The sequence below is a fragment of the Miscanthus floridulus genome, chromosome 3, assembly GCF_019320115.1.
Source record: "Miscanthus floridulus cultivar M001 chromosome 3, ASM1932011v1, whole genome shotgun sequence".
NCBI lineage: Eukaryota > Viridiplantae > Streptophyta > Magnoliopsida > Poales > Poaceae > Miscanthus > Miscanthus floridulus.
The window spans coordinates 78425473-78447452 of record NC_089582.1 but is presented as its reverse complement, the minus strand read 5'-3'; the positions used below and the strand labels follow the sequence as shown (position 1 = coordinate 78447452).

The 21980-nt window shown below is 48.4% G+C and overlaps 1 protein-coding gene and 2 pseudogenes across 1 annotated transcript; 2 read left to right on the top strand and 1 right to left on the bottom strand.

The window, feature by feature from the left end:
• Positions 1–238: 238 nt before the first annotated feature.
• The window catches only part of LOC136543923 (ABC transporter G family member 45-like), a 37570-nt pseudogene continuing 15828 nt past the window's right edge, over positions 239–21980 (top strand).
• LOC136547619 (uncharacterized) lies at positions 10003–11175 on the top strand. Its single transcript, XM_066539573.1, has one exon. It carries the CDS (start codon positions 10003–10005, stop codon positions 11173–11175), a length of 1173 nt encoding a protein of 390 aa, XP_066395670.1.
• LOC136542896 (uncharacterized) lies at positions 13149–14354 on the bottom strand (annotated as a pseudogene).

The window sequence follows — 21980 nt, the reverse complement described above, 5'->3', positions numbered from 1 at the left end:
CTGGCCACGGCGGTCGGTGCTTGGACCGGTGGTCGGGTGCTCGGACCGGTGGTCGGGTGCTCAGACTGGTGGTCGAGTGCTCGGACCGGTGGTTGCGTCATGGCGGCGGCGTTGCGAGCGCGGCATGCATGCTCGGCTACGACGCCCGGGGAACCTAGAGAGGCCTACAGCGTCCAAGGGCTCGGGGATGGTCACGGTCAATGTGAGTGTGATGTGCTGGTGTGCCTAGAGGCCGGGGATGGCCTTGGCCTACGCGCTCACGGTATGGAGCGCCATGGCCGGAGTAGCAAGGTCCAGTGGCGAGCAGGGAATGAACCGGGGCTCACCGTAGGTGTTGTGGAAGAAAGGATGGCGGTGCAGTGTCGAGTTGCGGCCGTGTAGCTCCGGAAGCAGTGCCGTGCAGTGCCGATCCACGATCGTGATAATGACGACGGCGTTGCCCTCGGCTCCGGCGACTTCGGCAGCGTGTGGGGGCTCCGATCCTCCTCTCACGATCTCCTTCTCGGCCCTCTACTCTCGATGTGGTGCGGCTACTGGGCCACCAAGCGGCGCCGGAGGCTGAGGGAGAAGCTAGGGCGCCGGGTGCGAGTGGCGTGCGGGCTGGCTTTATAGCCGAGCGCCATGCCTCCCAGGGCGGATGGCATCGTGCGGTGGAGGCGGATGCATCGCATCAGACGGTGGTGCGGGGTTGCGTGGGCGCGGCGCAAGGGGGACAGGGTCATGCCCCGGGCGTGACCCCCCCTGGCCCGCCCCTGCCACAGCTGTCGGGCGTCGGTCGCGTAGGCGGTTGAGCCGTGGGTGAGGAAGACGACACTGTAGATGGGGGGTGCGGCTGACATGCGGGGTCCAGCGGCCAGTGGCTGCGAGCGAGGCAGACGGGTGCGCGGGCGTGGGCGACGCGCTAGGCTGGCTGGGCCGCGATGCTGAGCAGCCTAGGCTGCGAGGCCTTCTTCCTCCTTTCCTTTTTCTATTTTTCATTTCGTCTCTTTTGTTTGAATTCGAATTTGGCTCTAAAATTTGAATTCCAGATTGATGCACCTAATTTATTGGAGTTGTTAAGCATATCATAACTCAAATGGAAATCCAAATCACATTCAATGTATGCAACACTTATTTGTTAGAATTTAAATAAACGTAATTAACTAATGACATGCCATGCTTATGTGTTAACTTAGGTTGGGGTTAGACCTAATGTATTTCTTCGGTTGGGTTACTATACATGACACTCATCATCACATGGAAGTTTTTAAGAAAAATTTTGTAGTTAGTATTTTCAGTGTGTGGATTTTTGAGTTGTTACAACTTGTGTCTACCCTCTACAGCACAAAGATATTTATCCAACTTTCCAATTCAACAAGCTACTACATAATGGATTCTACTATCGTTGTGGCCATAGTCTAATAGAGAAATTTAAAATGCGCTATGTAAAAAGTAAATCCAAATAAAGAGCATAATTGTATTGTGGAGCTCATACTATCCAAGAACATTGGTTAGAACTAGGATTAATATCCCAGTTAGATACTCTGAGAAAAGACTTAGGGCATCCCAACATATGCTAGTGGGAATACGAATTGACATACCTAGCTACCCATCTTCACTAGGCACAGTGCTTCGATCAAAATGGAATGAACCACTCCTCCCATGTACAAGCATCACGATTACTCTATAAATTCGGTAGGAGGATCTCGTAGTACTTGTTCCGTGACGAGGCCTTCAATTCATACGCACAAGCAAAATGCACTCTAGGCCTAATTTCATCTCCAAAGCTCCTGAAAAATCACTTGATAAGCCAATGATTATGCCAAGTAACAAAAATGAAAAGAAAGCTCTATTTTAGCCTACAATAGTTAAGGGCCTATTTTGGACATCACTACTGAAAAAGTGATTCTAGATCTAGGATTCACCGTAGCTCCAATAGTGGATCTGAGATCCACCATAGATCTACCGAGAAACCGTTTAGATACACAACAACTCTTAATCCACGCAAGGGCATTTTGATTGGAGTAGACAGATTTACCCTTGGGATAGGCCCCACGTGTCAATATCTGAAGAAAGCTTCTTCCTAGGCCCCACGCGTCAGGAGGCAAAATGCAAAAAAAAAAAAAAAAAAAAAAAAAAAAAAAAAAAAAAAACCATCGGCTTCTTCTTCGTCTAACCGGCTCGGGCCTGAGCAGGGGAGGACCGACCGGTGGCCGAATCCTGGCTAGGGGAGGGCGGGACCAGCAGCGAGGGGCGGCCATCGAGCCGTGTGGGGCCCGCACGGGCCTGCGCAGCTACCAGGCGGTGAGGGCGCACGGCCAGGGCCTCGGCTGCAAGCGCCCGCACACCCATGGTGGCAGTGGCGGCGGCGGCACTCGAGAGGCGGGTCGTGGCCTGCTGTGGAGAGGCACGACAAGGCAAGGGGAAGGCACGGGAGGCTCAGCTGGGGGCGGAGGTGGAGCACCCGACGAGTAAATGCCGGTGACAGCACGCGAGCTCCGCAGCCATGGCGAGCGCTTGGCCTGAGTAGAGACGGAGAGCGAGCAGATTTGACGGCACGTCCGGCGGAGGCCACGGCGCGCGGGGCCATGGCGCGGCCGGCGGTTCTCTTGCGTGCGGCGGTGGAGGCGAGCGCAGCCACGGTTGCGACGGAGAAAGAAGAAAACGCGATGGAGGAACAAGAAAAATAGAAACGAAACGATATCTTGTGTAAGGACCGACTGTGGTGGGTAATTTTTCTCAACTACACCGAACTCAGTTTTGTGGAGGCACACCTTAAAAGTTCCATCAGTTTTGTAGAAACACACCTTAAAAGTTCCATCGAAGTAGTGAATCTGGTCTCCCAGATCCATCGTTTTGATGGTTCTAGATTTTGTATACTAGACCATTTGAGTAACTTTTAGGAAGTAGAGCTATTTTTAGTGAATTTGGAGCTCGTGGAGCTGTCCCAAATATGCCCTTAGCTTCCTATAAAACTCTGAAAGCAAGCGGGAATGGGGGAAAACTAGGGCCTCGTTTAGATTGTGAAAAAATTTCAAACCGATGAATAGTACCACTTTCGTCTTATTTGGTAAATATTGTCCAATCGTAAATCAACTAGGCTCAAAAGATTCATCTCGTGATTTCCAACTAAACTGTGTAATTAGTTATTTTTTTTACCTATATTTAATACTCCATGCAAGCGGCTAAAAATTGATGTAATGGAGAGAGAGTGAAAAAACTTGGAATTTGGATGGCATCTAAACAAGGCCTAGGTGGATGGAAGGAAATTGCTCTATACGTCGTGGGTTCAGACTATGATGAAAACGGATCGGATACGGACGGATATCACCGATATTACATTTGTTTTCATATTTATGTCCGGATTCGGAATCGAATACGGATAGTGTCAACTATGTCGGATAGGATACGATTGGATATCATATCGACATCATAAATATACGATTTGAGTATTCGGATACGGATACGGTATCGGATGTTGGATATCCGGACTTGGATACGGACAGATCTCAACCCCTCTAAACAGATTCGATTTTGAATACGGTCGAAAAATATCCGTACCGTTTTCATCCTAGTTCAGACCCCCACAGCCGCACAGCGTGCGTTTTCGCGTGAAAAAACGTATGACTTGTGATGCCATAACGTATGTGTCTACCTGGTGGATAAAGTAGCATGGATGCTTCTGAACCGCTTCTATAAATACTCTTTGTAGTGGTGAACCACGAATTGGTCTATCTCACTGAAATAGCACTACAACTTTCATAAAAATAGTCTCCATCCATCTCCATATATGAACAAGCTCTTTGTAGTACGAGTGCCCATTTGGACCAGTGTCAATACCAATCTGGTTATGAAAACAAATCGTCTTCAATGCTAGATTTTATTTCTTAAAACTTACACTCAGCATCCATGAATACTCACACACATCCTCGGTCCCTGAAGTATCTCCGAGAGACCTCAGATTTTGAGCTTGACAAAGTCACTCACATATACGTGTCATGAGCATCTCACATAGACCACCAAATGAAAAGGATTTTTTTCTCGAACTACGTCGTAAAGTTGCGTGTCATTTCATTAAGATACAAATAAAATACGAGTCTAGTTAGACCCTACTCGAGTACAAAACACCACAAACACACACCCACTCACTTAACTAAAACAGACGCGCCGCAAAATATATCGACGTTGACCAGACAAAACAGGCTGCCTTATATCCTCAAGGCTGGCTCCCTGACCAAGAGTTCCTAGAGCTTTCTTTGCTCCAGCACAGCAAAGATTGCTCAGCACTGACAGCCCTAAGAACCTCCTGGATGTTTGGCGTGGCATTTTCAAACACACATGAGTTACGGTGCTTCTACACCTCCTAGGCTACAAAATTATCAGGGAGTTGAGACCCAACAAGATGTTGTAGGTTCTGGCGACAGAGAACTAAGACCCAAATATTGGAAGATTTGAGTCCATATTTGACAAGTGAATACACAGCCAACCAGGATATGGATTATTTATTTTTAAAATAAATCTAAGAAATTGCAAGCACTCATGTTATGTCTAGCCTAAATGGACAAGTTGTATCACAAGAAACCACGCCTAAACAACTTTGAGGGCAAAGTTTGCTGCAAAGATCGATATTTGAGCTCCAAACATGCTAATACTCTTGCCCACGAGCAAGTTTCATATGTAAAATATGTTGAATTCACATAAATTTGGAACTGTAACTTGGAAAAGGGCTCTCAACGGGACGCCCTTTCAGCCATTGAACGTAATTTGGAACTCAATATTTTTCAGCTACCTCTGTAATAATGCAGTGCTGTTTTTTTTTTCAGGAATCAGTACAATCAGCATGCATGTGTGCCGAGAGTAATGAGACAACAAAAATTCTAAAGGGCGTGAGCGGGGTGATAGATCAAGCAGGTATGGCTATATGATTCACTCTGCGCCAGGCGTAAAATTAAAACCCACTACCACTATATATATGCCTTGTTGTAGTTACTGCATAGAAGAAGGGCTGAAGCGGAGTAGCACGCACCTGACATGTAAACATATAGCTAATTACACATCATTTATCTCATGAACTATTTCACCTGACATGCTGAAGTTTCCATTCCCTTTTTCTACACAGGATGACACTTGTTCTTGGAGCACCCGGATCTGGAAAGAACATTTTTACGAGTATTGTCTGGGAAGCTAGATCCTTCTCTTAAGGTAAGGCAACCTATATATGTATATATTTGAAAAGTAAAATGCATATCAATTTGCAAAACAGTAGTTTTGCATAAGAAATACCATTGGTAAATTAATTTAAATTTCCATCTATGGTACCATGCTTCGCCCTGCTGAATAGTTCGAAGGCAAGGTTACATACAATGGAGAGGCAAGGTCTTCTACGCCTCAGCACCTGAGCGCATATGTTAGCCAGCATGATCTTCATCATGCAGAGATGACTGTGAAAGAGACAATCAATTTCTCTTCCAACATGCTGGGATCCAACAACGAATTCAGTATGGCAGTGTGTTTCTTGTGTTACTTTGACCAAAATCAGAATGCATGTTCTGTAAAATGCATGCGTTAGATGAACTAATGTATAGCCATGTGAAAGAACCAGAGTGCTCAGAGATACAACTACTAATGTGTTTCTCCCATTTGGAATGAACAATGAAATTAGAAATGCTAAGAGAGGTGGCGAAACAACAAATGGGCACTAATGAAGCAACTGATGAGCTATTTAGCAAGGTTCTATTCAACTTTGTGATCCTATATAATTGGTTAAATTTTGCTCCATGTATGAATAATAACAAATAATGTCTATACAGGCCACTGCGTTAGGAGAAGGAAGTAACCTTAAAACCAACTATATAATCAAGGTTTATTATTCTTTTCCTTTCAGAGAATGTCAAGTGCAAGTATATATATACATTTCTCCTATCCGTAAACTTAAAAGTTGATGGCACCACAGATTCTTGGCCTCTCCACTTGTGCTGACACCATAATAGGGGACGAGCTCCAGAGAGGCATTTCTGGAGGACAGAAAAAGAGAACCACAATTGGTAAATACTTTACTCTAGAGCTAGCTAGTAAATTGCTTGATACACCGCAGAAGGCAAACATCATATGTTTTGACACTTCATTAACTGACACGTGTTATGCACAAATAATCCATAAAATGTGAAGCAAACCATAGAGAATGTTAGAATGATACATTAAGCACACAAACTTAACTGCACAGAAATAGTACACAAAAATGAGCTATGCAATCTCCATTGTTAAAGTTTAGGGTGCAAGGTGCATGACCTTTGTACTGAACAAGAAGCAAAAGTTGGTTTTGTTGTTGAACTTACTCATACTGTCTCAAAGCTAATGTACCTTCCCAACATGGAGGTACATACCTTAGCTCTTTGAAATTGACAAGTTGTACCAGAAAAAAGTCACAGCCGGAACAATGCAGATATTTGTTGGAGTAAGTGAATTCCCCACCTCTCCCTATCAACTTAAGCTTTTGGGTTGAACTGGTTGGTACATGCAACTTAATATGGTATCAAAGCGAGAGGTCTCGAATTCAAATCCTGGTTAACACAAATAAATAAATTATAATTTTTGCTCGCTCTTATTCCACGTCTGAGGCCTCTGAGGGAGCCTCCATATGAGAGGGAGTGCTGGAGCAAGTGAATTGTCCACCTTTCCCCATCCGCTTAAGCTTTTAGGTTGAACTGGTCAGTGCATGCAACTCAATAATATTATATTACATACTTTTGTATGATAATTATCGAGTTTTTAGCTATAATGTTTACAAGCTCTATTTTTTCCTTATTTGTATAATGAAGTACCTTCATGATGGACTTGGTTTCTGCAATCCAGGTGAGATGTTAGTTAGTCGTGCAAGGTGCTTCTTTATGGATGATGTATCAACAGGCCTTGACAGCTCCACCACATATGAGATTATGACATTTCTCCGGCAAATGGCACATATAGTGGGTCTTACAGTTGTTATTTCACTGCTGCAGCCATCTATAGAAACATTAGCATTGTTTGATGACATAATCCTTTTGTGTGAGGGACGAATTGTCTAGCATGGTCCTCGAAGCCATGTCGTTGGTTTTTTCAGTACCATAGGCTTTTCATGCCCCGACAGGAAGAATGTAGCTGATTTCCTTCAAGAGGTAATTCACTAACTATATAAACTAAAGAAATATAATCTATGCCAAGTACATTTGGCATCTTGGAAGATACCATTAAATTCCCAAAGAAATAAAAGAAATGTTATTGTCATCTTCTAATTTGTAGTCAAAGTCTACAATGAGAGCTAGAGTATCATAATGGGTTATTGGTAACTTACTAACCCAGTGTGTGGATGAAATTAATAAAACTTTAGTACGAGGACATCATGCAAGATATGACAATAAATGTACGCCCTCCCAATAAAATGGGAAACAAGAAAGACATTATGTAGAGGAAGTTTGATCCCAGTTATTAACACATTGGGAAAGAGTGGTTTCATGCATCGGTGCAAAAGCTGTCCAATTATGAACCATTTGGACAGAAACATGATACACGCTCATGACAACAAAATTTAAAAAACTGCTTCATATTTTTTAACAGGTGACCTTAAAAATGGAACATAAGCAATATTGGACTGGTGACGAGAGCCAATATAAATACCATTCCATCTAAGACTTCGTAAAATGCTTCAGAGCCTACAGTGTCCCTCAAATTGTAGAAGACAATCAATGCACAGAGAATGGTAGCAAACAAGCAGTTCAAGAAGGTGACAGTTTTAGAATATCGAAATGGAAGATTTTCAAAGTTTGTTTATCAAGGGAAGTACTCCTGTTAAAGAAAAATTATCCAGTGCATATCTTCAAGGTTATACAGGTAATGTTTCTCGCTTTTGTTACTGCAACACTTTTCTTTCGGTCAGAAATGAACCAAGATACAGTTCTTGATGGAGTAAAGTACTTGGGAGCTCTCTTTATGGGTGTTATTGTTATAAATTTCAACTGCACAATCGAACTTGGAATGGTCACAAAGAGGCTCCCAATATTCTATAAACAAAGGGAGTTACTAGAATTACCTGGGTGGCCTCTTGTTTGCTCAGTTTTTCTAACCAGCTTACCAGTGTCACTGATGGAGTCAGGTCTTTGGACCTTTTCAACCTATTATGCAATTGGTTATGCACCTTCTGCAATCAGGTATAGCCCTCGGCAATTTGAACACCAAAAATAGTCCCCCCAGTCATAAAAAGGCGTTCATTTGGACATTGATATACTCTCCAAAATCAAACTTTGGCTACTACTGTTATGATATGGGGTTTAGTAGATGCAAACATGATGTGGAAGCGTACTTGCCCTCGCAAAGAGGCTCTGAGCAGCAATTTATATTATCTACTCTCTCTTGGTTTCCAAATGACGACAGCAGGTTTATATATCGCTGGCCACCTAACAAGAATATATAAACCCAAACTTATCTCTCAAACTAACGGACAAAAAGTCTAATTCTTAATGTAACCAAATCTCAAATCCAAGCAATGGCCTAACAAACTGATGCAAAAATTGTAGATGGCACCTTCTTCCTTATCCTTCTGTGAGCATACGTCTTGCCACAGAACTGAGCCCATAAAAATTAAGAAGCATAGAAAAACTGCACTGAAACGAAACATTTTTAGAATAATCTGCTCATCAATTTTTGTAAGTTTCAAGTTCAATGTACAAAATTACTAATGCACATGACTTAAACTGCTTTGCATCGCACAACCTAAAACAACACCTTTTGACATAGACGAGAGTGTTTTCTAAAAGACGGAAAGTAATTATTATTCAGCAGTCTTTAAGAGTATGTAGTGCCTAATAGAAGAATTTGTATAATGGTGGCAGATTATTCCAGCAATTACTGGCACTTCTGGCCACACATCAAATGTCACTGGGCCTTTATCGTTTGGTAGTAACAGTAGGAAGAACACCAATAGTGTCCAACTCACTAGGTGCTCAAGTTCTTGTTTGTACATTCATATTTGGAGGCTTCATTGTTACGGCGGCGGGCTTTGCTTTGGAGGAAGTATAGAGGAGATCGAGGAACGCGAGGTATCAGAGATCATGTCGACGTCCGGGGCCGTTCTACCGCCAATTCCACCCACCTCGAGCCCCCCCCACGTCTGGGGTTCTAGCCACATCAGGCACCCTTGTCCCTGCTACATCGGGGGCCCTGATTTCCCCCACCTCGCAGCCTTCACCGCCGTCGCAGATGTACGCGATCCCGGCGGAATCTCTGACGGAATTCACCAATGCCATCCAAGGCATTCAGAACCAGATGGCCCTGCTGAATTGTCAGATGACCAACATGGCGCAGCGCCTGACGGCCATTGATGGGCTGGACCTGCCCACTGCAGCGCACCTACCACAGTTGCCGCAGCCCGGCTTCGCTGCGCTGCTGGCCTCATCTGCGCTCGTACTCCCAGATGCAAGATCGGCGTCGTCCAGTGTGCTTCCGATGTCCACTGCAGCGCCATCAGCTCCAATGGCGACCACCGCTGCACCAAGGGCTCCACCGACGTCGGCCAGCCAGTTCGGCGTGCCGATCACGCAGATTTGCTTCCCGCCGTCACCCTCGCCGATCCCCTCCTTCGAGTCCGTCATGGGGGGCATGCCAATGGCGTCGGCTCCGGCGGTGTCGGCACCTGCGCGGATGTCTGTTCATCTGCCGATGGAAGGGGCACAGGAGGGTCACGTGGTTCCCAAGTACCACAAGCTCGTGTTCCCGACATACGGCAGCAAGGAGGATCCGCTCGTCTGGCTGAACAAATACGAGCAGTTCTTCAATGGCCATCAGACACGCCATCAAGACCGAGTCTGGCTCGCGTCGTACCACCTCACCGGCGTCGCCCAGCAGTGGTACCTGGTGCTCGAGTCTGATGCTGGGCGCCCAATCTAGGATGACTTCCGCACACTCTGTCAACAGCGGTTCGGTCCGCCCCTCAGCACCAATCATCTCTCCGACCAGGCGCGCCTTCCCTTCACCTCCATAGTTGATGCTTATATGGAGGCGTTCCAGGCATGGGCAGTGCATGCAGGCAGGCTGTCGCTAGGCCAAAAGGCCAACCTGTTCACCGGAGGGCTGCCCAAGCACATCCGCATCGATGTGGAACTCCACGATCCGCAGGACCTCCAGCGGGCGATGCACCTGGCACGTGCGTACGAGCGCCAAAACACGCCGATGCAGCTCGCGCTGCCACCTCCGCCACGCCGCCGCGCCACTGGAGTGGCCCCCACGACTCCTGCAGCCACAGGAACGATCTCTGCAGCCTCATCCTCTTCATCGGCAACGTCGCAGCGCCCCTTCAAGAGGCTCACACCGGAGGAGATGGTGGAGCGTCGTAGGCAAGGGCTCTTCTACAATTGCGACAAGCCTTATGTGCGGGGCCACAAGTGCGCCCGGCTTTTCTACCTCGAGGTCGCCGATTACATCATGGAGGAGCCGGACGACGACGCTGAGGACAACAAGGCAGCGCCACCTGCTGCAAATCCGCCCCCTTTTGACCCTGATGCCCCTATGATTTCCCTGTCTGCCATCACAGGTATCCACGACTCGGGCACCATGCAGTTGCGCGTCTGGATCAGTGCGCATGAGTTCACGGCGCTGTTGGACTCTGGGTCTACGCACAACTTCATCAGGGCGAGTGCTGCGCACCGTGCGGGCCTACGCCTCTTCGATAGCCGGGGCGCTCACGTCATAGTGGCCAACGGTGAACGCATGGCGTGCCAAGGCCTAGGCCACAATATCCTTCTTCAGATCAGTAGGGAATCTTTCCGCCTTGACATGTTCTCCATCCCCGTGCAGGGCTGCGACGTCGTCCTGGGGATCGCTTGGCTGCGCACCCTAGGACCTATCTTGTGCGACTTCACGACGCATACCATGGCCTTCAACCTCCATGGCCATCGCATTGTCTGGGTGGGAGTGGAGGCATCGGGCTCGCTGCCAGCACCAACAGCCGACCCTCTGTTGTCCAGCACCCTCTTCACCGACACAGGATCTGAGCAGGACCTCTTGGAGCGCCTCCTAGATAAATACAGCGACGTTTTCGCCGCTCCAGCAGGTCTACCCCCGGCTCGTGACTGCGATCACCGCATTCATCTCAAGCCAGCAGCCGAGCCGATGGCTGTTCGTCCCTACAGATACCCTCAAATTCAAAAGGACGAGCTTGAGGCGTAGTGTGAGGACATGCTGTTATGGTCGGTAAGGTCTATAGGCGTAGACGCCTGGATAAGAGTCCGGCTTAGCCGACTGGTTGGCTAGGAGTCTGGCTTAGCTGGCCTATTAGTTATCAGGTCCTAGAATATAGGACTGCCCCTAGCCAGCCAGAACAGGTCACGCCAAAAGTGGCCTGTGAAGACAGGGTCTTGATCGCTCACGATCAACTCCGGAAAACCGTGCAAGCGGACGATGTCGGTGAAGAATGCACGGGAGACGGAGGCGGCCGTGTAAGGATGCCCCAATGGAATGAAGTGGGCATACTTGGAGAACCTTTCAACCACCATAAGTAGCACGCTCTTACCATGAACCTTGGGCAGTGCCTCAACGAAGTCCAGTGAAATATCAGCCCACACCCGCGATGGCACCGGCAGAGGCTGAAGTAGACCGACAGGGTGCAGTGCTTCAGTCTTGTTGTGCTGGCACGTCGCACATGTACGGATATAATCCTGCACAACACGTCGGTCATGCTCCATGGCGAAGTCCATGCGGAGGCGCTGTAGGGTCTTCTGGATGCCCTCATGGCCAACCGTGTGAGCCAACTGCACGAGATCAGGAAGCACCGCGGACGACTCAGGCACGTACACCCGGCCATCCTGAAGGATCAGCCCCTCACGCACCGTCCACGCTGCACCATGGTCGCCATTGGTGACAGCATCACGGAAGGCACACTAATCTGCGTCGTTGTCGAACTCATGGCGCAGCTCGGTGTAGAGGTCAAACATCGGCACAGACAATGCTGCCAGCGATGCATCAGTGCTGGTCAAGGCCTCCAACAGGGGAACATCTCCATCACGCCGTGAGAGGGCATCTGCGACTGTGTTGGCACAGCCAGGCTGAAACTCCACCCTGAAATCAAAGCCAAGAAGCTTGGAAACCCACTGAGTTTGTGGAATTGTCGATAGGCGCTGATCCAGCATGTATTTCAGCGCATAGCGATCCGTGCGCACAATAAAAGCACGACCCCAGAGGTAGGGGCGCCAATGACGCATGGCATGGACGAGCCCAATTAGCTCACGCTCGTACGCCGCCACTTTGAGATGTCGGGCTATGAACGGCCGGCTGTAGAATGCCAGCGGACCCACTCCTTGATGTAATACCACACCAAAGCCGAAGTCGGACACGTCACAGTCTACCATGAACTCCTTGCTGAAATCTAGTAGATGAAGAACAGGCACACTGGACAAGGCCCCCTTCAGGGCGTCGAAAGCTGCTGCTGCCTTCGCCGTCCACTAGAACGCATTCTTCCATAGGAGCTGCGTGAGGGGCGCTGCGATGGCGCCAAAGTCCTGGATAAAGCGGCGATAATAGCCAGCCAAACCCAGGAAGCCACGCAAGCCGCGGGCAGAACGCGGCTGAGGCCAAGACTGCACAACTTCCACCTTGGAGACATCCATGGAGACGCCAACTTCTGAAATCACATGTCCTAGGTAGTGGACCGCCCTTGCAGCGAACATGCACTTGGCGCGCTTGAGATGTAGGTGATGCGCGCGCACAACGTTGAGGACGGTGCGGAGGTGCTGCATATGTGCTGTCCAAGAGCCACTTTAGATCAGTATGTCGTCGAAGAAGACAAGGACGCAGCGGCGCAGGAAGGATTTGAGGACGGAGTTCATTAGTGCCTGGAACGTAGAAGGAGGATTGGACAAGCCAAAAGGCATGACCAAAAACTCAAAGTGGCCATGGTGTGTTTGGAACGCCGTCTTGTGCACATCATCGGGGTGGACACGCACTTGATGATATCCGGAGCAAAGGTCCAGCTTTGTGAAATAGCGGGCACCATGAAGCTCGTCAAGCAGCTCCTCGACCATAGGTATAGGGAACTTGTCCTTGACGGTGACGGCATTGAGTGCCCGGTAGTCGACGCAAAACCTCCAGGTGTTGTCCTGTTTCTTGACCAGCAAAACAGGTGCTGAGAACGGAGATGTGCTGGGCTAGATCAGGCCGTGCTGTAGCATGTCCTCACACTGTGCCTCAAACTCGTCCTTTTGAATTTGAGGGTATCTGTAGGGACGAATAGCCACCGGCTCGACTACTGGCTTGAGATGAATGTGGTGATCGCAGTCATGAGCCGGGGGCAGACCTGCTGGAGCGGTGAAAACATCGCTGTATGTGTCCAGGAGGCGCTCCAAGAGGTCCTGCTCAGATCCTGTGTCGGTGAAGAGGGTGCTGGATAGTAGAGGGTCGGCTGTTGGTGCTGGCAGCGAGCCTGACGCCTCCACTCCCACCCAGACAACGCGATGGCCACGGAGGTTGAAGGCCATGGTACGCGTCGTGAAGTCGCACAAGATAGGTCCCAGGGTGCGCAGCCAAGCGATCCCCAGGACGACATCGCAGCCCTGCATGGGAATGGAGAACATGTCGAGGCGGAAAGATTCCCTACCGATCTAAAGAAGGATGTTGCGGCCCAGGCCTTGGCACGCCATGCGTTCGCCATTGGCCACTACGACGTGAGCACCCCGGCTATCGAAGAGGCGCAGGCTTGCACAGTGCGCAGCACTCACCCTGATGAAGTTGTGTGTAGACCCAGAGTCCAACAGCGTCGTGAACTCATGTGTGTCGATTCGTACGCGCAGCTGCATGGTGCCTGAGTCGCGGATACCTGTGATGACAGACAGGGAAATCATAGGGGCATCAGGGTCAAAAGGGGGTAGATCTGCAGTAGGTGGTGCTGCCTTGTTGTCCTCAGCATTGTCGTCCGGCTCCTCCATGATGTAATCGGTGACCTCGAGGTAGAAAAGCCAGGCGCACTTGTGGCCCCGCACATAAGGCTCATCGCAATTGTAGCAGAGCCCTTGCCTGCGACGCTCCGCCATCTCCTCCGGTGTGAGCCTCTTGAAGGGGCGCTGCGACATTGTCGATGAAGAGGATGAGGCTATAGAGATCATCCCTGTGGCTGCAGGAGTCGTAGGGGCCACTCTAGTGGCGCGGCGGCGTGGCAGAGGTGGCAGCGCGAGCTGCATCGGCGTGTTCCGGCGCTCGTACGCACGTGCCAGGTGCATCGCCCGCTAGAGGTCCTGCGGATCATGGAGTTCCACATCGACATGGATGTGCTCGCACAGCCCTCCGATGAATAGGTTGGCCTTTTGGCCTAGCGATAGCCTGCCTGCATGCGCCGCCCATGCCTGGAATGCCTCCATATAAGCATCAACTATGGAGGTGAAGGGAAGGCGTGCCAAGTCAGAGAGATGATTGGTGCTGAGGGGCGGACCGAACCGCTGTTGACAGAGTGTGCGGAAGTCATCCCAGATTTGGCGCCCTGCATCAGACTCGAGCACCAGGTACCACTGCTGGGCGACGCCGGTGAGGTGGTACGACGCGAGCCAGACCCAGTCTTGATGGCGTGTTTGATGGCCATTGAAGAACTGCTCGTATTTGTTCAGCCAGCTGAGCGGATCCTCCTTGCCATCGTATGTCGGGAACACGAGCTTGTGGTACTTGGGAACCACGTGACCCTCCTATGCCCCTTCCATCGGCAGATGAATAGACATCTGCGCAGGTGCTGACACCGTCGGAGCCGACGCCATTGGCATGCCCCCCATGACGGACTCAAAGGAGGGGATCGGCGAGGGTGATGGCGGGAAGCAAATCTGCGTGATCGGCACGCCGAACTGGCTGGCCGACGTCGGTGGAGCCCTTGGTGCAGCGGTGGTCGCCATTGGAGCTGATGGTGCTGCAATGGACGTCGGAAGCACACTAGATGACGCCGATCTTGCATCTAGGAGTACGGGCGCAGATGAGGCCGGCAGCGCAGTGAAGCCGGGCTGCGGCAACTGTGGTAGGTGCGCTGCAGTGGGCAGGTCCCACCCATCAATGGCCGTCAGGCGCTGCGCCATGTTGGTCATCTAACAATTCAGTAGGGCCATCTGGTTCTGAATGCCTTGGATGGCATTGGTGAATTCCGTCAGAGATTCTGCTAGGATCGTGTACATCTGTGGCGGCGGTGAAGGCTGCGAGGTGGGGGAAATCAGGGCCCCCGATGTAGCAAGGACAATGGCGCCTGATGTGGCTGGAACCCCAAATGTGGGGGGGGGGGCTCGAGGTGGGTGGAATTGCGGCGGAACGGCCCCGGACGTTGACATGATCTCTGATACCAGGTTATTACGGCGGCGGGCTTTGCTTTAGAGGAAGTATGGAGGAGATCGAGGAACGCGAGAGCGAGCTAGGGTTTGGCGGGTAGGAGCCATGGTGGCTGCGGCAAGAGGAGATGATGAACAGTAACGAGCCTGGACACCCAAGGGAGACGGTAAGTCTCAATCCCAGGTTACCTCCTCTATTATAATTCTTTAATATTTATACAAGTAGATCTCAACCGACTCAAACCTAACTCAATCCAATAACCAACTCTAATAGATAACCGTCCTATATTCTAGGACCTGATAACTAACAGGCCGGCTAAGCCGGACTCCTAGCCAACCAGCCGGCTAAGCCGGACTCTTATCTAGGCGTCTACGCCTATAGACCTTACCGACCATAACATTCATCATAACAAAAGGTTAGATTTATTTACCACTCAATAGTATATTAATACAAATCAGCAGTTTCTATGTACTGTTTTGTGGGCATACATGCAGTTTACATGTTTTTTATGTGCTCCAAATTCAAACTGACAACTAGATAACCTCCAATCATGGTTGAGATGGGGTTACTGGGCCTCCCCGTTCACCTATGCCCTGAATGCTATGACTTTGAATGAATTTCTTGACATGAGATGGGCTAAGGTAAGTTGAAAATAAAGTAGATGACGATGCCAGATTCCTAGTTCAAAACATTGGCAATAGTTCCCTTGATCATTGTTGATGATATTACACTACTATAGTTGTTCTATTTTAAGAATTACAAGACACTTGGAGAAGCCATTCTGATGCTTAGGGGTTTGCTCAATGAGTGGTAATGTGTAGCACCCGGTTTTAAGAACAAAACCATATACGCACCATATATGAGCCCTAGAAAGTCAAATCTCACGTATAGCTACAAATAAGGGTAATATCGAAAGACAATGCTCAATATATAACGTACTTAGTATAAAGGATATAACCTTAAACAACAAAAAGCAGAAAGCCAACTCTGATCTTCGGGTGAAGACTCTAATTCATAGAGACAACTGACTGGTTGATCACAATCCTAACTTCTTCAAACTCTAGCAAACTGGTACATATCCAGGATTTTTATCCAAATAATTGAAAAATAAAACAAGCGTAAGTACATGTCGTACTCAACAAATATAACATGGGGTTCATAAGGCTCAAAACGTTGACACTGGTTTAGTACAGTTAGCTTTTAGTAAGTCATGATTTTAGCAATTGAGTAACATCAAATTTATTCACAAGCCCACATAAGCACATGATCAGGTAAACATGAATAATGAATAGCATAAACAGTAACCATTAGTGAGCATCTTCATCATCAGTATCATTCGTGTTCATCATCTATTTTGTAAGGGTTCTAAGGCCGCTCGTGACCGTGAGCACGACTGTTATAACAGTTTTACACTCTGCAGAGCTTGTATACTTTCACTATGAGTCGTGATTTACCCTTTTGCCCGAGGTCACGAGCCTCTTAACCCACTACCAAGGAAGGTCGGCAGGGTTCACTATGAAGCCTTTCAAAGGTTCGTCTAACAAGTTAGGGCCGCTAGGTTTCCCCATCAATAAGCATGAATTCCCCTCCAAGGATTGACCGACAAAAGGCCCAGAAACAAAAATGCACTCAACCTAGCAGGCAAAGGTCATACCTGTCGGAGCCCCTCTTGCGCCATAAAGGTAACCACTAACAAGCTAGAAAAGGTCATCATACTTAACTAAAGCCAGAACCATGTGACCCTCACAATTGTACTGTAAGTCCTGAATGATCACTTACAGATAAGTCCTTAGGAAGAGGAATCTAGAGCACCATAAAAACAGCCCAATGCTCTAGTTCCACAATTCCATGTTGCTAAAAAGCATCTTTTAGTGTTTATTGCGTATACCATTAGTCAAGTTACAAGATCATGGTTTCAGCTAAGCACTAGCATCATACTAACCAATGCAATACCCGATAGGTGACAAGGAATCTAGGATATCAAATAGCTAGGAAAATTAATACGGTTGCCAAGGTAGACACATGTATATGATTAAATTATTAAAGTGAATAGGACAATAAGGAATGTCCCATGCTATACTTGCCTTAAACTCTGATCCTTCTTCTAGTCCAAACCTTTAATGAATTGCTTCTGGACTCACCAACTTCTTTAATATCACCAACGCAAAGCTCATCGACTGGACATGATCAAAAAACACCACACAAGCATCCATGCAATCATACACAAAGCAAACAATAGAACTAAATTAGAACAGTACACCAAACATAATAAACAGCAAGTAAAAATGTTTTAAAGATGTTCTGCACGTTACTACAAACACACAGACACAAAAATCACTCTAATCGGAGCTATAACGAAAAAGTTATGAATTAAACAAGATTTCCTTTAATAAAATAATAGATTAAATCTAACCTCAAATTTTAAAAGTTGAAAACATGTTTGACAGTAGTATGAACTTATAGATTACACAATTACGAATCTAACACAACTTGAACGGGTCAAAACGGAGTTAAAATAAAGAAGTTATAGCCTAAAGAAGGTAGTGGCAAAACTGTAAATAAGTGGATCTTCTATTTTGAATTAAAATAAATAAAAATTAGAATTTTGAATCTGGAGTGGACTGTGGGTTAGATTATTCAAAAGTCGAGGGCCTCTTTAGCAAAATTGTCGGTCGAAACGGTATCTTCTAACCTAGGTCGTTGATCTCAGATCGGGCAGTGTAGATGAGATGGGAGGGGGAGAGAGAGAGAGGCTGTCAGCCGGCTACAGTGACCGGCGCGGTGGTTGGCCATGACCGCCGACGAAGAGCTTGCTGGCGAGCACGAAGAGGGCCCAAGAGTCCATGATTCAACGCGGGGAAAGCATGGGGTGGAAGCGGGGATCAAGGCGAGCTCACCTAGGGTCTTAACATGGTCGGATCCGGCACGGAGGCGACGAGGGACACGGCGGGGCTAGGGCTTCGCAGTGGCGCGGCGACTTGGCAAGGTAGCGGCTTTGGCGAGACTTGATGGAGAGGTGGCATGGTGCGGGGAGTCCGTATTTAAGGCCGGGGAGCCATGGGGCGCACGCAAATGGGTGGAGTCGGGGGTGGCGCGGGGTCTCGGTGGAGTCCGGCGCGGAGACGACGCGAGGAAGACGATGGCATGGCTGACATGCAGGGCTACTAATGTAGACTAGGCCTGATCTTCCAAAAGGTATGATAGCGTCGATTGGTGGAGACTCAACGTTCACGATCTAGGCTTCAAACCAAGATTGATTCAGACCCCCGCAACCGTTACACCACTGCTCCGTTGGTTATCAACCACGCGAACGCGATTGACCTCGCCGAGAAGGCTTTCCTGCAGGCGAATCGAGAACACAAGCAAGAACGGGATGAACGCAATCTGAAATTGCAAATAAATATGAGGCTTATGAAATCAAGAAGGAGTTCAAGTCTTTATTCAAAAGGACTAATCATCACAGGTGAACAAGATCAAGAACTGGGGCCCTGGTTCACAGCAAGCGGCCTTGGTGGCGACAGTTGTAGCAAAACGATGTCTATTTCACGAGGAAATCAAGAACTAAACAAAACCCAAATCCTAAGGAGAGCGACGGCTGGTATTTATAGAGTCTTGGGTGTCACCCCCCTGGACGCGGCCCCTAATGGGCCCAAACACGATATACGGTCCAACGGACCAAAAGACGGTGTCGCAGCACCCTGACAGATTTTGGATGCTGACTTGTTTCGATGATTTCTGTTGATTTCGAAGGTCTTTTGACGTGAAACCAATTGGGTTAGTTTCCTTATCCAATTAGCTTTCCATATGCTCGTGCTGCAGCAATTGTTATGCGTACAGTGCGAAACATGGTGAACACCGGGCATACTGTTGTCTGCACAATTCATCAGCCAAGCATCTAGATATTCGAATCTTTTGATGAGGTATGACTTGGTACAGACAAGCTAAGTACTACCAGAAGTGAAGAGAATTTAAAGCAGAAAGGAAATTTTCTATCCCCCATATGCAAGTACCAAGTAGGCATGTGACTTTTACAGAGAATTAACAAACCAAAAAAGTAAATTCTTTTGTCTTAAAAAAGCAAAATCTTAAGAGTAACCTTGTTGGTCCTGAGATCTCCCGCACGGATGAGCCGACCGCTCACCGTGTTCTCGCTCACTATGGCTAGAGGTAGAAGAAGGGAGGGAGAACAGAGCGCATACACAAACAGCACAAGCACCAGTGTTGGCCGGAGCTCTATAGAGGAGATGGCAAAACTGAACTCTCTCTCTTCACTGAGTTGCAGTGGGAAGCTATATATACAACTCTACCCATCGAATCCCAGTACACAGACATGTCAGGCTGTCATGCTGCTATAGTGACTAGATGTGACAACAGGGCTAACTTTGGAGTCTGCCCCTGCTGAGCGGCAGGGCAGCCTTTCGGCGCCTGCCCCTGCCGCGGCTACAGTGCAGCAGCAGGGGAGCCCTTTCGGCGTCTGCCCCTGTGAAAGGTCGAGATGGCGACTAGAGGGGGGGTGAATAGTCTTTTCTAAAACTTAATCGCGTCGGCTAACCGATACAAATGCGGAATTAAAACTATCGGTCTAGCCAAAACTATACCCCACTATATATGTTCACTAGCACCTTGCAAAGATAACAATTATGCAACAAAGGTGCCGGGCTAGCTAGAGCTCTCCTAAACAATTTTAGGAGCAAGGTTACACAAACCTATGCCACTAGTACTTTAAGCGACAAGGGAGCTCCTACACATGCTAGTAAGGAAAAGCACAAAGCTAACGATGCTCACTAGCAATGCTCAATAACAAGGTAACCAATGCCTAATTAGAGAGCGCAAATACTTAGCTACACAAACTAAGCAATGTGACTAACAAGGTTACTAAAACCAAATTAGCCACGCAAGGGAGCTACTTCTATGCTACACAAGCAAGAAGGTAATTAGCAAGCTACACAAGCTATCTAATTACAAGAGCAACTACACAAGCTTAATATGTATAAAAGTAATAGCAAGCTTGTGTAATGGGGATGCAAACCAACGGGAAGAACAAGGTTGACACGATGATTTTTCTCCTGAGGTTCACATGTTTGCCAACACACAAGTCCCCGTTGTGTTGACCGCTCACTTGGTGGTTCGGCGGCTAATTAGCATCACCCGCTAAGCCCGCACGTCGGGCGCCGCAAGAACCTACCCCTTGAGTGAGGGTAGCTCAATGACACGCTTTACTAGAGTTGCTCTTCGTGGCTCCCACGGGGTGAGCACAATGCCCCTCACAAGCGCTTCTCCGGAGCACAGCACAAGCTTCTTGCGCGCTTCGACGGAGATCACCACCAAGCCGTCTAGGAGGTGGCAACCTCCAAGAGTAACAAGCACCACCGGCTTGCAACTCGATCACCTAGTGCCACTCGATGCAACCTTATGATGCAATCGCACTAGAATCGCTCACTCACACAATCGAATGATCACTATCAAGTATATGTGTGATGGAGGGCTCCCAAGCACTCACAAGCATGGACACTAAGTCCCTTGAGGTGCTCAACTCCAGCCATGGCCGAAGGCCACTTCTATTTATAGCCCCAAGGGCTAAACTAGCCGTTACCCCTTCACTGGGCAACGGTCGGGCCGACCGGACGCTCCGGTCGTGTTGACCGGACGCTGGACCTCAGCGTCCAGTCACCTACAGACGGCCACGTGTCCCGACTCCAACGGTCACTGACTTGATCGGACGCAGCAGCTTCAACTGACCGGACGCTAGACCCTTAGCGTCCGGTCGTTTCCAGTAAGCTCCCGAGCATGACCGGACGCATCCGGTCGAACGCGATCGGACGCAGCCAGCGTCCGGTCACTCTCCAGCTACTGCTATGCTCCATGTCAGCGCGACCGGACGTAGGCAGGCAGCGTCCGGTGCATTCAGACCCAGCGTCCGGTCAGTTGACCGACACCAGCGTCTTTGCGATCAACTTGCTTTCACTTCTAACTTCTTCACCCTTGCTCCAATGTGCTAACCACCAAGAATTTGCATCCAGCGCAATAGAAAATAGGCATTCCATCCGGCGCAATAAAAAATAGGCATTCCACCAAGAGAGGGACCCAAACCCATCTCATCCCTGCAAACACCACCTCCTTTGTAAATGTGCCAACACCACCAAGTGTACACCACCATGTGTATGTGTGTTAGCATTTTCACAATCATTTCCCAAAGAATGTTAGACACTCAACTTGCCACGCCACTCGATCCTAGCGATAATGCAAAGTTAGATCACTTGAGTGGCACTAGATGACTGATATGCAAACAAGTTTGCCCCTCTTGATAGTACGGCCATCTATCCTAAACCCGGTCATAAACTTCTCTACACACCTATGACCGGTGAAATGAAATGCCCTAGGTTATACCTTTGCCTTGCGCATTCCATTCCATCTCCTTCAATGTCGATGCAACACATGCACTAACACGATCAATAATGATATGATCCACTTCATATCATCACATGATCATATTGGTTCATCGATCTTGACTCTACTTGCTCTTCACCGTTGCCATCGTCCATCGGCGCCAAGTCTTGCTCAAGCTTCACCGCCACGCGGTCCATCACTCCAAAGCCTTCGACTTGCCCTTCACGCTTGCAACCGGTCCATCAAGCCAAGTCTTGTCTTGATCTTCTCCACCTTGATCACATGACTCAATGTCATGT

Excerpts from the sequence above, each read along its gene's own strand:
- LOC136547619 (XM_066539573.1), top strand. The coding sequence starts at position 10,003 with ATGGAGGCGTTCCAGGCATGGGCAGTGCATGCAGGCAGGCTGTCGCTA.